The sequence below is a fragment of the Anarrhichthys ocellatus genome, unplaced genomic scaffold, assembly GCF_004355925.1.
Source record: "Anarrhichthys ocellatus isolate YVR2014 unplaced genomic scaffold, GSC_Weel_1.0 scaffold8, whole genome shotgun sequence".
NCBI lineage: Eukaryota > Metazoa > Chordata > Actinopteri > Perciformes > Anarhichadidae > Anarrhichthys > Anarrhichthys ocellatus.
In genome coordinates, this window is record NW_022280038.1 from 10307560 (window position 1) to 10322073 (window position 14514).

The following is a 14514-nucleotide window of genomic DNA, read 5'->3' on the forward strand; positions in this document are numbered from 1 at the left end:
CCCCCCCCCCCCCCCCCCCCCTCGCAGGCTCTCAGTGCGCCGGGCTCTTCAGCACCACTGTCCTAGGGGGGTCCTCTAGCGCCCCCAACCTGCAGGACTACGAACGCGCACATCGCAAAAAATTCTCCAGCGGCAGTCTGTCCTACAAAGACGGTACGTGTTTGAGACCGCGCTCCTATCACAAGAAACCTGCACAGGGCAACAGCAGATCAGTGCCGCACACTCTTAGTCCTTCTGCACCCAAAATAGTGTACGTTTGACTTCCTGAGCGATGCCCTAACCTCTCTCTCTATATCTATATCTATATATCTATATAGATATATCTATATATAGGTTTAGTCTGAACAAGTGGTAGTTGTAGTAGCTAGAGTTTGTGCAAACACAGCAGCAGTAGAACTTATTTGGACTGGAAGAATGTGTGCTCGATGACAAAAAGGAATAAACATCATGTATATACATACACATATATATACTTATTATATATACTTATTACATATACATGTATTTAATAGTTCTAGTAACGTCTGTTTTCTTAGACTCCATAATCATTCTTGCCACCAAACCCATGCGATTTCTTTCCATCTTTTATTTATTTTTCCTTTTCTTTTATCGCTGCACCACTTTGAGTCAAATTGGTGTATTTGTTTCTTGTTTTCCAGCAGCTTGTATACATGCTGCCTCTGGCCCACTTTAGACGTCATGTGTAATATGTGGGAAGGCCACAGCAGGAAATGTGGCCACGAGAATAGCACATGTAACAACGGCGTCATCGAGTCGGTGTCGTACAGTCGTGTAATCAGTGCCCTTGGTTTGTGGCGGAGCTACTTAGACTTTGGTTGTTTTTGTCAACTGCAGCGTCAATGTAACTCGTCATTATTAGACCAGAGTTGTTTTAGTCTGATATTTTTATTTAGATTTTTACTTTAAAAGCTCCTGCTTGTGTGAAGCAGCTGCTCGTTTGTATGTGTCCATTAACTTCCCCTCATTCTCAAAGATCCTCATCATCTTCCTCCTCCGATGTTGTTGTTTTTCTGCATGGTCCACGGCTGCGCTGACTTCCTGTTACAGTCTGTTCAGTGGTTGGAGAGGAAATATACAACCACTCAAAGTCAAACAACTGGAGAAGTTCTGACATGACTGACTACATGTTTACATGCACACTGGTATTCCACTAATATTCCCAATACGTCAAATATTTGATGTGGCTCATGTAAACATCGAGTTTATTCCGAATGCAAATATCTCAACGCCGACCTTTCTGAGGAATGAAAGGAGGGCGGCTGAGATCACACGGTCCGACAAGTCCGACAATCGAGGGAAACTTAAAACACATTTAGAAGCAAAGAAGCCAAATGGCACAAGCGGCTCCGGCCGTTTCACTTCTCCGTAGTTTGACGTGATCAACGACGTGGACGTGGGACTCACTGGTGATGAGGATGAGGCACCGGGTCAGTTTACGTTAAATCAGAAAATGTGCAAGGCTGCATGTAACCGGGAATATTAGTGGAATATTCATCTTCATTAGGAATGTAAACGGCTTATTAGGAATGTTGTCTTTTTCGGGAATAAGGGTAACAGCCCGAGTATTTGATGCATGTAAACGTAGTCATCAGAAACATTGGTGGTGCCTCAGGGAGAAACCTGACGATCTGACTAATATAGATATCTAATATAGATATAGTAATACATCTTTGACTCGGTAGCAGAAGTCGGTTTCATTTCACATTTCATTTCTTGTTGTGAATGTCTGGGCCCTGTGCTGATGGAGTTATACATCTAGTGCTTGTAACTGTGTGCAAATGTCAAATTCAATGTGAAATTCAAGGAGCTGAGTGATGCATCATGGGCCGCCGTGGCTCGGCCCTGAGTGCGTTGCTGATGTTTGTGGTCGAGTCGTCCAGTAGATGTCACTGTGGTATCACACACAGACACCCCCCCCCCCCCGATCCTCTCTCATCGTCTGGTCTTTGTCATCCATCTTGTTCCTTTTTCAACAATCAAAGGAAGCGTTAGTCTTGATGCAGTCGAGTGCGCACGAATTGTGCTGATTCAGTGCATGCTCCTCCCTCCCTGTCATCTGTTATTATTATTTTTATCTGTCTCCACGCTGAAGCATCTTTATCCTGGTCAGGATCACCGGCTGATATATTTTATTCTATTGTTGTTTACGCGGTTGAACGGCATTTAAGCGGGATTGTGGATCATCTTGTTAGACCTGAAGCAGCTTTACAGTCACTGGTTTTTCTAGCTGTTGGTGTGACCTCTCATCACCTCCTAAGTTACAACATTTCATCTCACTCCGTCACCACAGAGATGTTCCTCCCAAGTAACATGAAGTCAGGTGTTCCTCACTAACAGACTCTTCTGTTCTGCTGGTTGATCCACGTTAGAGAAGAATAGGGACATGATTTAAAACATGATTTATTCAAGTTGCTGTGGCCTCGAGTAACACTCGTGTTTTTTTTATTTTTATTTTTTATTTCCTCAGAGTTGTTGTCTATGCCGGCAGTAAAACGATTTTCTGTGTCGTTTGCAAAGTATCCGACTAATGGTACGTCTGCTTCTTTCAAGTACTTTTCCACTCCACCTCCCTTTTGTCTTGCATGTCTTCAAACTTGTTTCTTGACCTTTGGGTTATTTTTTCATTTTTTTCTCCACATGGCCCTCCAGCATTCCAGGTTTCCTTTATACTTTTTTCCAATGATTTTGTTCATATGCTTTTGGACTGTTCCTTTTCTAACACTCCCTGACATTCTCTCTCTCACCAGGGTTCCCACTGGTCATTTTACCCAGTGAACGATTAAGACATTAGGAGACGGGGAATGTCAGCAAATGTTTGCAAAGGCCTTGTAGAAGTGTAGCCGTAAATAAAGACATCTTCACACTACTTATACCTGTGAATACATAAATACACGTATTCTCTTCAGAAGCCTTTATACACCGGGAGCGCATTTTTCTTGCGATTATTTTGCATTTTAATATGTTTTTTCAAACTCTATTTCTCCTTCCAGACCAGACCCGCTCTCTCTGTTCTTACATTTCACAATAAAAGCTCAAGTCAGACAACAGGATCCTGGTAGTTGTTTCTCTGGCTGCGCAAATCCATTCAAACCTTTTATTGAGAAAGTCTGTTCGAAATTTACCAGCATAAATAGTTTTGATGCGAAATATTCGCAGGCGAGTTTTTTTTTGCATTTTTCGGGTGGTTAATGTGTGAAGGCCGATGATGAACAAAAGAGCGTTCTAATCAACTGAATCATCCTAAACTACCTTTAGTTGGTTAAAGGAAACTTCTTCTTGCATCTTGTTCCAGTTAACCCACAGTCAGCGTTTCACACTCACTGCAAAGCCTACTTCTCCTGGAGCCACTTAGAAGTTTCATGTAGTTTTCGGTTTAGATCACAGACTCAGAAAACAGACGAGTGTAAATCTGAGTCCGACTTCATTTCACTTTGTCTCCCACTGCTGTTTACAGGAAACCACTTCCTCAACACACGCTAAATCACTTACTCAAGATTTGGGACACTTACTAATCATCCTCATTTTGCATCATTGCTGCCAGCTGTAGAGTTGCACAACAAGTCATTTGATGGCGGACATAAATATAATATACATATAGTAGAGAGGCAGGACACGGTCTGGAATGAGTCCCTGATCTGGTCCGGCTGGAGGACAGTTGGCTCAGTAATGGACTCGTTTATTCCGGCTTTGTGTATTTTTGCAGAGTGATTTCTGGCACAACCGTGCCTCCTTCCAAGGTGCACACTTTTCGAATAACTTTATTATTATACCAGCATGCTTTGGTTTGTTGTTTCTGTTTCAAGTCATAACTGATGTCAGCAAACTGTTTTGTCACGGGGCCAGTCGAAAGAATTTCTGAAGGTCAGCGTTTACTGTCACAATTCCATAAAGTTTGGTGACGTGCAAGAGACAAAGGAGGTTGAAGCAGCAGAAGCCGAGCTATCCTGACGTTTAGTCCCAAGTGTTGGTCGAGGTCCTAAACCGGTGGATCAGACTCTTCCTTTCAGGCTTTCTGTCAAAAGTGAGTCTGAAGGCAGAGATGATCCTCCGGAGCCACAGAAGACAAACTGCACAGTAGCTCTCTCTGCACGGCGGCGTGTTAGAGCTGTTCTAAGTCAAGCAAAAAGAAGATCTTTACGGTGCCGCGAGGGGGATGAAAGTGGTAAATCTACAAGAATAAAACTCTCAAATTTAGGAGGAAAAGATTCATGAATTTGCGAAAAAACAAGTTCTCTGAGATTAAACTCACAAGAAGAACGTGAGCTGCCGAGTGCAAACCTGACTTTTGCCTAAAGTAGTGTTCCTGTGGTAAGGTTGGCCTCTGAAAGATCCATATACACGTTTTTGTTCGTGTTCTTTCGTGAACATTAATAAATACTAGTATGATTAATATATTTTGCACTCTGCGGCTCACGTCCCCTCGGTGTTTGACGGGGGCGTCTGAGGTGCGATGAGGTCGATGTAACCTCACACAGTGGAGCGATGTTCTTCTTCTACTTTAACCTCAGAGAATATTAGTGTTCTCTCAGAATCGTACCCTCCCTCCAGCTCTGTAATTGTGTTCTTTGTACCTAATATGCCATCCTGTGATCTACAAGAAGTCAGTCACACATACATAACGTGTGAAGCCTGCCGGCCTGTTGTTGGACCTTTTTTAAAGCAGCCAGTCATCATTTATTTTCCTTTTATTAACTTATAAACGCTTCATTCTCTATCTTCATGTTTTACAAAGCAGAGAGCCTTATGATGGAGATGTGTCCTGAGTCAAGGGTGGAACCCTGCTTAACATCCTACATACAGTTTGTAAACTGATCATTATCCAATAAGTCATTTATTTATTTTTAATGTGTGTGCATGAGTACACGGTATTTACATAAAGGTCACTCCATGGCTGCTGAGGATGTGAGCTCATTGTTAGACGTGAATGTTTAACTCTTCCTCTGACTCTCGTTGATTAACCAGTGGCTGATTGAAGGGTTCAATCCCAGCTGACTGAACCAGGATCAGCTCTTATTGAGCGTAAACAGAGGACGGGTTGAAGCATTGCTCTTGTGTTCTGAAAGAGACATCGGGTCAGTTTTGTTTTGATTCTTAAGCACACATAAAGCTCTCAGTGGTTTCAGTGCTCACATGTGGTCGTCTGGTGTGTCCGAGGCTTGGAAGCTGAATATTTCGTTAGATAAAATCTTGTTAGTTTTTAAATGTTGACTTTTCGACCTAACAAAGCTCTGGAGTTATTGGAAATGTTTGGAAACAATCCCACGCAGTCACAACTGGAATCTGATAAAAGCCCAAATGCACTAAAAGCGTCTGAGACCTTATCAAAGAAACTTATTAAATATTAATAAAACTACTACTGTCGCTTTTATCCACAACGTCAGCTGTCACGACATAACGTAAATGGCGTTACTTGATGGATGGTTTGTGTCTCATTGGTATTAATTTAAAAAGATGAGGTGATGAGGTGTTGAGCGGTGTCTGTCGTATACATAAGTGTTGGATGAAGAGCTTTCTGTACCTGAAACACTGCTGGTTCTGTGGCGTTAACATGTGACGCCTGCAGAGCATCAATTATGGCTTTAAGTGCGTTTGGGGTCTTTATGCTACAAACAGCATAATACATGTAATATAATAATAATAATAATGATCTTTATGTGCACCTGTGCAGAAAGACGGCGTTCAACCCAAATGAAATTGTAATGTCCACGTGATGAAGGAAGCGTGGAACTATCCGGTACGGCCCTAAATGATGAAGTGTTATCACAATGTCTCCACTTTGCTTTTTCTATTGATTTTTGAATAATTTCTTGAGAACATTTTATCGGTGAGACAGACGGGAAGCTCCGACATTAAGATATTAACGTTGTGAACTAACGAGCTACTCTTCTCTCCGCTTTATCTGGATAAAAACAACCTGCTGGTGTAAATAGGTTTGCTCGGTCTGGATTTTGTGAATCTTCTCTTATCTCTGCTTTTGGGTTGAATAACCGTGTTTTCTGTCGTTTAACGGGTTTGTTTGGCAGAAATGTTCATCCACGAGTGGAGAGATTCTGCGAGGGTCGACTCGTCAACCAGAGCCGTGTGAACGCGACAGTCAGATTTTTTAAAACGCCACACTTCCTGTTAAGAACACACCACGCAGGGACATTGAGTGAAACACCCACACGCTGTATGTTAGTGTGCTGTTCTCTCACATATATTATTCACCACAGCAGCGGCTCCACCGGTCTGGTGCGCTGCTAAAGGTACGACGCAGTTTGTGTGTTGGCTCCAAACGTCCAGCTGCAGCTTCGTGTTAAAAACAAGATGGCGTCAAATTGTTTGTCGTTGTGGACGCGAGATTCACCTGCACGCGCAAATAAAGAGCTCCCGCAGTGTTTGTCTGGAGACGTGGCTCCGAGGCTGCCGTCACTTCTTTTGGGCTTCCTGTGAACGTCTCGTGGATTCTCATTCATTGGCTTGTTAGTTTTTTTTAAAAGTTTAAATAAATGGAGGTACTGCGGAGAAGCAACACGATGTGGTTTGTTTTCTTGCTGGATGCTTTGTTTGCCGCGCGGAGAAGTTTCTGTTGAAGTGGTTTTCTGCTTCTTCTGATGTGCTGCCGCTTGGCGGCCATGATGAGCTGCTGGCTGCCTCCTTCGCGCACACACACACGCTACACTTATCTCTTTATTTCCCCTCTCATCTTGTAATGTACTTCAGTCCTTCCCTCTCTTCCTCGCTTATCTCCTATCGTTTCATGTCTCTTGTACTGCTCCTGCTCCTCCTCCTCCTCGCTCTCCCTCTTCTTCCTCAGAGCCCCTGGAGGAGCCCAGTGTGGCCCAGTTGTTGAGGCATTTCCCCGCTGACCTCAGCCTGGACGGGGCGCTGGCCCACCACCTCCACCAGTGCTCCTACCACCTCCGCCTCTTCCGAAACTGGCTCATCTCCGGCCAAGACCCCCTAGAGTACCTCCACGGTTAGCCCCTGGCCCCCCCCTCCCCTCCCTTCCCCCCCAGCCTCACGCCCTGTTCAACCACTGCTCACGGTTCAGTTGGGCCTGTGCTCGTACTGTGGTTGACTCTCATGCTTTGCCTCTTGATGTTCCTGCATGCTTGCCTGTTTCTGTGGTTATGCAGATTGCAAGCCGGAGTGCTGTGAGCTGTTTTGGGCCATTTTTTGCGACCACTATCTTTCCCCTCTGCAGCGGTGTCTATCTTTACCCCTACGTTGTTTTTGTTTGTTTTTGAAGGATTCCTTAACCATACAAAATATCATTAATTCTTCTCGGAATTTACATGCAACAAGACAGGAAAAGAACCATAAACTGCATGCATTCAAATATCACTTTTGAAAGAGTCCAACATTCAAATTTTAGACTTTCCCTCCTTTCTGTGTTCTCCCCAAACTATGTTACCAAACTCCAGCACACCGGCTCACGTGTTGTGACTTCACCAGAAGTAAATCTAAATAAAACACCAAGACGAGAGAAACTTCATCACTGTCGTCATTCTGCAGTGAAAACGGCGACGGGCGTCGTTTCCATTTGTCGCTCCAGTCGGTGTCGGATCGAGGTCGCCGAGATAAAATGAAAGATGACATTTAATTTGTGTTGGCAGGAAATGTAATCACAGCAGCGACAGACGCGATGATTAGTTTGATCAAACGTCAGACAACAAACAAGCAATAATAAAATGTGAGTGTTCACCCACTCATGTGTGGACGCACTGCGGTGATCACGAGGACAACATCTGGCACAGCTGGACATCGACTGAAATGTGTTAGCAGACGGCATCAAACGGTAGTTCTTTATATTAAGGTCATCGTAATAAGCTCTAGTTAATAGTGAACAAGGCCCTTAGATGTCCTTATAAGATGAGTATTACTAGTGTGTGTGTTAAGACTATTATTAATAACTTTATTGTTGGATTATCAGACAATTAAAAGCAAGAAACTTGTTTGTACACAGTTTAAAGAATGTTAATTAAAGCCTTATGAGTTTATTACCATTGTTTATAATAGCATTACAACTACAAACTGGTAACAAGTTTCATATGAATGCTTATTAATGTCTTATAATCTAACATTAATAATGATCTAACACTGTTTATGATGCTATGACGCACTAAGGACCTTATTACCTATTAACTAACGCTTATTACATGTCGTATTGCCATATTCTTCATCTCGTTTGCTTATTCTTTGATCAGATTTCTGTGCTCATGTTTAGACAACATTAAACACTGATGAATACCAGGTTTTGTAGAAACTCAAACTAACACCTATTTGTACCAATATACAGTAGAAGTTCAGTAGAAACATTATCAGCTCGTTCCTCCACAGACCTGTTTATTAATCAACATATTGCACGTGGCGTCATATCGGAAGTTGATTCCATGCTTTGTGAATATTTCCACGTTTAGGTGACGCAGCCTCATCTTGACTTCACGCTGTCTCGGTTCAAGATTAAAGATTTTATTTCATTTTTTATTTATACTTCCAGCTCTAAGCAGATAATGTGTCATCACTAGCCTGAGCCTCCATGTCTCCATGAAGGTACAGACACCTCTGTGTTTCATCCACACATCACAGTCACGTCTCCGGAGTCCTTCCTCACATTAACCAGCATGTGGTTCCTGCTTGTTAGCTGAACACGACACACAAAGAAAACCTCCTCTGGGGTCCTTTAGTGGATCGAGGCGAGCTGTGGTGGTTTTGTTGTTACGCTTTGTGATTGGTGGATTGGTTGTGAACTAACGGCGGATGAACTGCTGTGGATAACACATGGTGGACCTGAGCTGCAGTCTGGACACGTTTGAGCCGCCGTGTGCTGCCGTTAGAGCTTCTGTGTGTCAGGACCACACACACACACACACTCACACACACACACACACAGGTGTCATGTTATAGACCTGCTTGCTTTTTGCAAATGCAGTGAGACGTTTAGAGGATGCGTGGACTTGTTGCCGTTTGATATGGTGTCTTGGCGTCCAGCATGGTGTTTTTTTTTTTGTATTTGTTTTTTTGTTTTGCAACTTGCCTGCGTGGAAATGAACCGTAGCGGCTGGCAGGAGTTTGTTAGCGGTGGTTAGGGAGCAGGACGTCCGAGCACAGCGCTGAGGTGTGGTGTGTTTGGGTGTCACCGGAGCGGTTCTGCCTCCCCCGGTCTAACCGAGGCCTGATGTTCGCCCGCCGCGGGCGTCGTGTCTCTCCTCTGCCCCGCAGGCTTCGAAGGCTGCTCCATGGTGCCCTCCATCTATCCTCTGGAGACGCTGCACAACTCGCTGTCGCTGAAACAGGTCAACGAGTTCCTCACCGGCGTGTGCGACAGTGCGGGGGATCCGCACACGAGGACCACCAGAGGTTAGAAGACCCGGCGCCGAGTCGTTGTTGTTTACACTGTGACTCATGACGATCATCACTTTGACTCTGTGGGTCCTTCACTGTCTCCCTGCAGTTCTGTCGGCCATGTTTGACACACACAACCAGCCGTCGGTGGACTCGTACCTCCCTCAGAGAGTCCTCTCTTCCTCCATCACTCTCAGATCTCGCTCTGACAGACCTCCTTGGTGTGAGTATTGCAGCATCTCCTTTTTCCTCACTAAGATTTGACATGTTATAATTTACCTTCTCTTAATACTCATTTTCACTGAACAGAGCCTGAAGGCATCATAGTGTAACCTCCATTCGTTAGCTGTTAGCGGTGCTGATGTATCGTCCAATAACGATCGTCAGTAGAACTTTATTTACACAGTGATGGTAAACGTTAAACTGTGTGATTAATCCGTGGCCCGTGACACCACCACCATTACCAGTCTGTACTCGCTCTCATGCCTTTAATGTGTGTTCATGTTGTCGTCCTGCAGACAGCAGCGGCCCATCCAGCACGGTGTCCAGCGCCGGGCCGTCCTCCCCCACCACCGCGGACACCTCGCCACGCTTCAGCTTCAGCGATAAGATCTCCCTCACCCCTCAGAGCAGCGAGGAGACTCACTCCTCTCAAAACGTCTCCGCTCAGCCGGCGCCGGGCCTCGACCTGACTTGCTCCGCCGAAGTCCCTCCGACTCCATGTACCTCGCTAGAGGACGACTTCAAGCTCTGCGCTGTTACCGGTCAATGGCCCGATGATGCCGAATGCGCGCAGGAAGGGCCTGAGGTGGCGCTCGCAGACGGCGACGCCTCCTCAGACGCTGGCCCGAGGCCGCCGTGCTCTGCGTTGGTGGAGCTCCCTCTGGCTCGGATGGAGGGTTACTGCCTCCCCGGCTCGCTGCCCGTGCTGCTGGAACTCAGAGAGAGCAGCAGCGAGGCCGGCTCCAGCTCCCAGACGCCGCAGTCTCCCGAGGGAGCCGACGAGTTCTTTGACACTCTGGAGTCGATGGAGCTGTGGATGGACGGTCCGGAGAGCCTCCCGCTCACTGAGACACCGCTAGAGGCGGCGGCGGCGGCTAACGCAGCAGAGCCGTAGAGGGGCGGAGACTAAACAAACTCAGATCTGTGTTCAACACCATACATGCTGTTCATTGCCTTTTAAATAAAGGCCCACTGGTTAAGGTCATCTGTCTGTAAAGATGTAGGGAGCCACTTGATCTGTTACTGTTGCTTTGTTGCCCTTTTCTTAAAGCTGCGTTAATCCATTTGTTTTTGGCCACTAGGGGGCAGAAACACCCACCAAGCTGTTGAGGTGTTACACATCCAGCAGATTTAATAATGTTATCATCCTGTTGGGAGTTGTGTTTGTGTCCACGTTCTCTCTGTGTTTAGCTCTGGTTTGCTCTCTCCTGAGAGAAGAACATCATTTTAGCTGCTAGATGTTCGCCGACACTGTTCACGTGCACAGAAACACTCCAGTGTGAACTCCCTTATAGTGATCAGTGATCAAAAGGTTTGGGACAGAATCATTCCTAAACAAACGCTGCTTAATAATAATCAAGTAGTCCACTTACACAGTTCATTGTGTACTTGTTAACAGTACAGTAACTTTGATTACATTTAGTTTTTACTCCCACGATACTTTATCTCACAGGAAGCCGTCTGCTTCCAGGCTGACTGCCTGCATCGAAACAGAAATAGAATAGAAACCCTTTTTATTGTCATATACACAAAATTAAATTTGACCTCTGTATTTGACCCATCCCTGTATATAGGGAGCAGTGGGCTGCCAATGACAGGCGCCCAGGGAGCCGGGGGTTCAGTGTCTTGCTCAGGGACACTATGACACGTGACACATCCCAGTCGAGGATCGAACCGTTGACCCTGCGGTTACCAGACAACCCTCTTAAGCCAGTGAGCCACGGTCGCTAAACTAACACACACACACACATTGAAAAAACAATGTAACGTAGCCGAAGTGAAACCAGCTGAATAAGGTCAAAAACCAAATGTTTGAGCTTGTGAACGTGGTCGGTGTCAGTCGGCCATGTTGTTCTGGGCAGGTAGAGACAACGCCGGTTGTCACATTTGATGTGTTTAATTGATTCATTGTGGCCACAAAGATGTTGAATAATGGAGCTTAGAACTGGATGGAGCATCGTTGTTCCCTTCAGCCGTTTCCTTTAGAAAGCTGCAGCAGTGAAGGGCAACCGAGTGTTTCTTAGTTTGTTACAGGAAGCGCTGACTTATAGACTGTAAATGTACAACCTGTGGCTCTTCGTCGTACGCCAGCGTTTTCGTTCCCGCGCTGAGCGTCTATGGCGCTTCGTGGTTTTAAATTCCTGCGTCTGATTTCAAAACAAAAGCTGAATCTTTATTACTGCCAGTGCAACACACCGAGTGTTCAATCCCCAGGTCAGACTGAGTGTGCACGTACTGCCTACGCCCGTAAGCCTCATTGAAGATTCATTATAATCAGTAAGAGTTGATGGAGAAAAGAAAATATTTATTTTGAAATTGCATCTTTAAAAACAAAACTTAAAAATCTGGTATTTTTGATACTAACATCAGATATTTAATTGTACCATATTATTGTATAATTTTTGTAGATTGACCTCGTGATGTGAGAGAACCTGAAAGCTAATTTCTCATTTTATCGCTGAACAAACCGGAGGAGCATTTCACGTTAAATGTGCTTTTATTGTGGCGAGCAGTTATGTAGCAGGTGTGTGTGGATGTTTGAGGAGCAATTCAGGTAGATGTGCAATCCTGTGTTTAATCCGTGGGGTTTCATGTTACTACGTACTGAAGAGGGGAAACCGTCTCTGTTCCGATAATCACACCGTTTGGTTTTGTGCTTTAAAGGGTCAATTCACTCAAATGATTAGAAACATTATGAAAAGCCTGAAACGTTGGCTCCGCTGCGGAGCGTTTGGGTTGTTATCTGATGGAGTGTTTAGTGATCCAGTAGAAGTCTCACTTCGCGTCTGTTTCACCTCGTTAGTTAACGACTACACAAACATGTCTGTTCTTCTGTGTGACGTTTAATACGTTGGTTTTTAGAAAGTTCATTATATGAAACATCCACAATATTCTGTAATACTTCTAACAATGTTACAAAATACAACTTTTGGAATGTAAATTTAATTTGTGGGTCTTTTCTTGTTTGCTTTGGTATCTTTAGTTTCTGTCGTCTCAAACAAACCAATTATATAAAATAATCAAGGATCAGAACAAACTGTATAGAAAATAAGCTAAAGATTTAAATATTATTTCATTTAACAATTGAAAGCTTTTAAATATCTGCAGACATAAGTGTAGAATTTAACTTTTTCCACAATGCTGTTACACAACTGTTCCACTTCTCCCTTGCATTTAATATTTCTCTGTAAAGAAAGTAATTAAAGTAGAAAACATTGTTATTAATTAAAAGGAGCAAGATTCAAATGACACTTGAACGTGGCAGATTGATAATTAAGAGTTAAGAGTCTAAAGGATGGATTTTATTTTCCTTTTTTAAGAAATATTACGGCCATTGTAGGGAAATAAATAGAAGCCAGGGGAGGACGGATGACGTAATTAATCGGATTTATCAATAAGGAAATGCTCGTGATTCAGCCCAGATTCACATATCATTTAGTAACTTGTAACTGAAGCAGCATGTGGAACAAGTACCTCAAAGTTTATCCTCCAGTACTTTAGTAAATGTACTTTCGACCACTCAAAGTAAAGTCTTAAAAGAAAGTACTTGTATGGAACATTTTGAAATGATACTGGGGGGGCTCGACGCTGTAAACACTGTCAGACTGTTGAAATGAGTCAGAAAACAAAGCCCTCACTGTTCCACTGGATTACATCATCCTCACACTGTGGAGGAAGGGACACTGGTGTCTTGTTTCTCTGTGGGACATTCATAGTCCCAGGAGGATACATCCTAATCACGTTGGTGATGCTTCTTCCTCTATCACTGCTATTAGATTGACATTTTAAAGCTTTTTAGTAAAAGCATCGTGTACAACTGTCGGATTGGATTGCCATAAAAGTTGGTATATTCATGGTTCCCAGAGGATGAATCCCAATGAGTTTAGCGATCTGACGATTTTTCCTCTTAACACTGCAAACGGGTCAAAGTTTCCACTCATCCAGTGAAATATCTTATCATCGACATGTAGGGCTGGAAATACATTCTGCCAACACAATCATTGTCCCCAGAAGATAAATCCTAATGATTTTAGGGCTCCTCTGACTTTTCCTTTAGCGCAAACACAAGGATCACATTTGCAGTTTTGAGTGAAATATCATGACAACTATTGGATAGATTGCCATGACATTGAGTTCAGACATTCATGTTCCTCTGAGGATGAATTGCAATAACATTTCCTCTAGTGCCATCGTCAGGTCAAGATTTTATTTTGTCCAATACTCTCAGACGTTCCCTTCAGCCTCAGCTGTATGAGCACATGTTAGCATGCTAATCTTGGACATGCTAAGTCACTGATACGACCATTTAATGGAATGGAGCCGGCGTAAATGTTAATTTGCTGCTTTAACTACATTTTGCAGTAGCTTGCTGGTAGTTCGACATTCATATTTGCAGTCAAGTAGTTAAATTACTTTTTTTGTCATTTTTGGTGTAATTAATTAATGAAACTACAACTACATGAAAGGAATGCATTAAACCTGCATTCTCTCTAGTGTCCATCAGGGGGCGACTCCTCTGGTTGTATAGAAGTCTATGAGAAAATTATTGATTTTTTACATTTTAAATTACTAAATATTTTTTAGATGGGATTTTTATTTGGGGTTATGTATGACCTTTGAAGATTTTAACGTTTAGTTCTCAGATATAAAACAGGTCAGTAAAAGAAAATAGTCTTCAAAATAGTGTAAATGAGACGACTAGACGTCCACACGAGAACACTAGTCCTTTAGCTTAGTGGTGGATACGTGAAGTCATGTGACCGTTAGCTTTTTATGCTACACTTCAAACATCATAAAAGTGGAGTTCATGTGTAGAGATTATCTTGATGAACTAAACGACGTATGATTAAACGTGTTATTCATAAACCTTTGACACAGATTATTTTCTGCAATAATCTAGAATCCAATGGAAAACTACTAGCATTAGCATTAGCTGTCAGCGTG

At 43.6% G+C, this 14514-nt stretch overlaps 1 protein-coding gene across 5 annotated transcripts in view; it reads left to right on the forward strand.

Annotated features, from left to right (window-relative positions):
• ppip5k1a (diphosphoinositol pentakisphosphate kinase 1a) overlaps positions 1 to 11009 on the forward strand; it is a 30018-nt gene extending 19009 nt beyond the window's left edge. For 2 of the 5 annotated variants that reach the window (XM_031848460.1, XM_031848461.1), the window contains exons 26-31: positions 28 to 153; positions 2489 to 2551; positions 6818 to 6979; positions 9226 to 9363; positions 9458 to 9571; positions 9867 to 11009. In XM_031848460.1, coding sequence (XP_031704320.1) covers positions 28 to 153; positions 2489 to 2551; positions 6818 to 6979; positions 9226 to 9363; positions 9458 to 9571; positions 9867 to 10465 — 1202 coding nt within the window. In that variant the 3' untranslated portion in view covers positions 10466 to 11009. The remainder of the gene's footprint in view (positions 1 to 27; positions 154 to 2488; positions 2552 to 6817; positions 6980 to 9225; positions 9364 to 9457; positions 9572 to 9866) is intronic. The other 3 variants (XM_031848462.1, XM_031848463.1, XM_031848464.1) reach the window with 3 other exon arrangements.
• The last annotated feature ends 3505 nt before the right edge of the window (positions 11010 to 14514 follow it).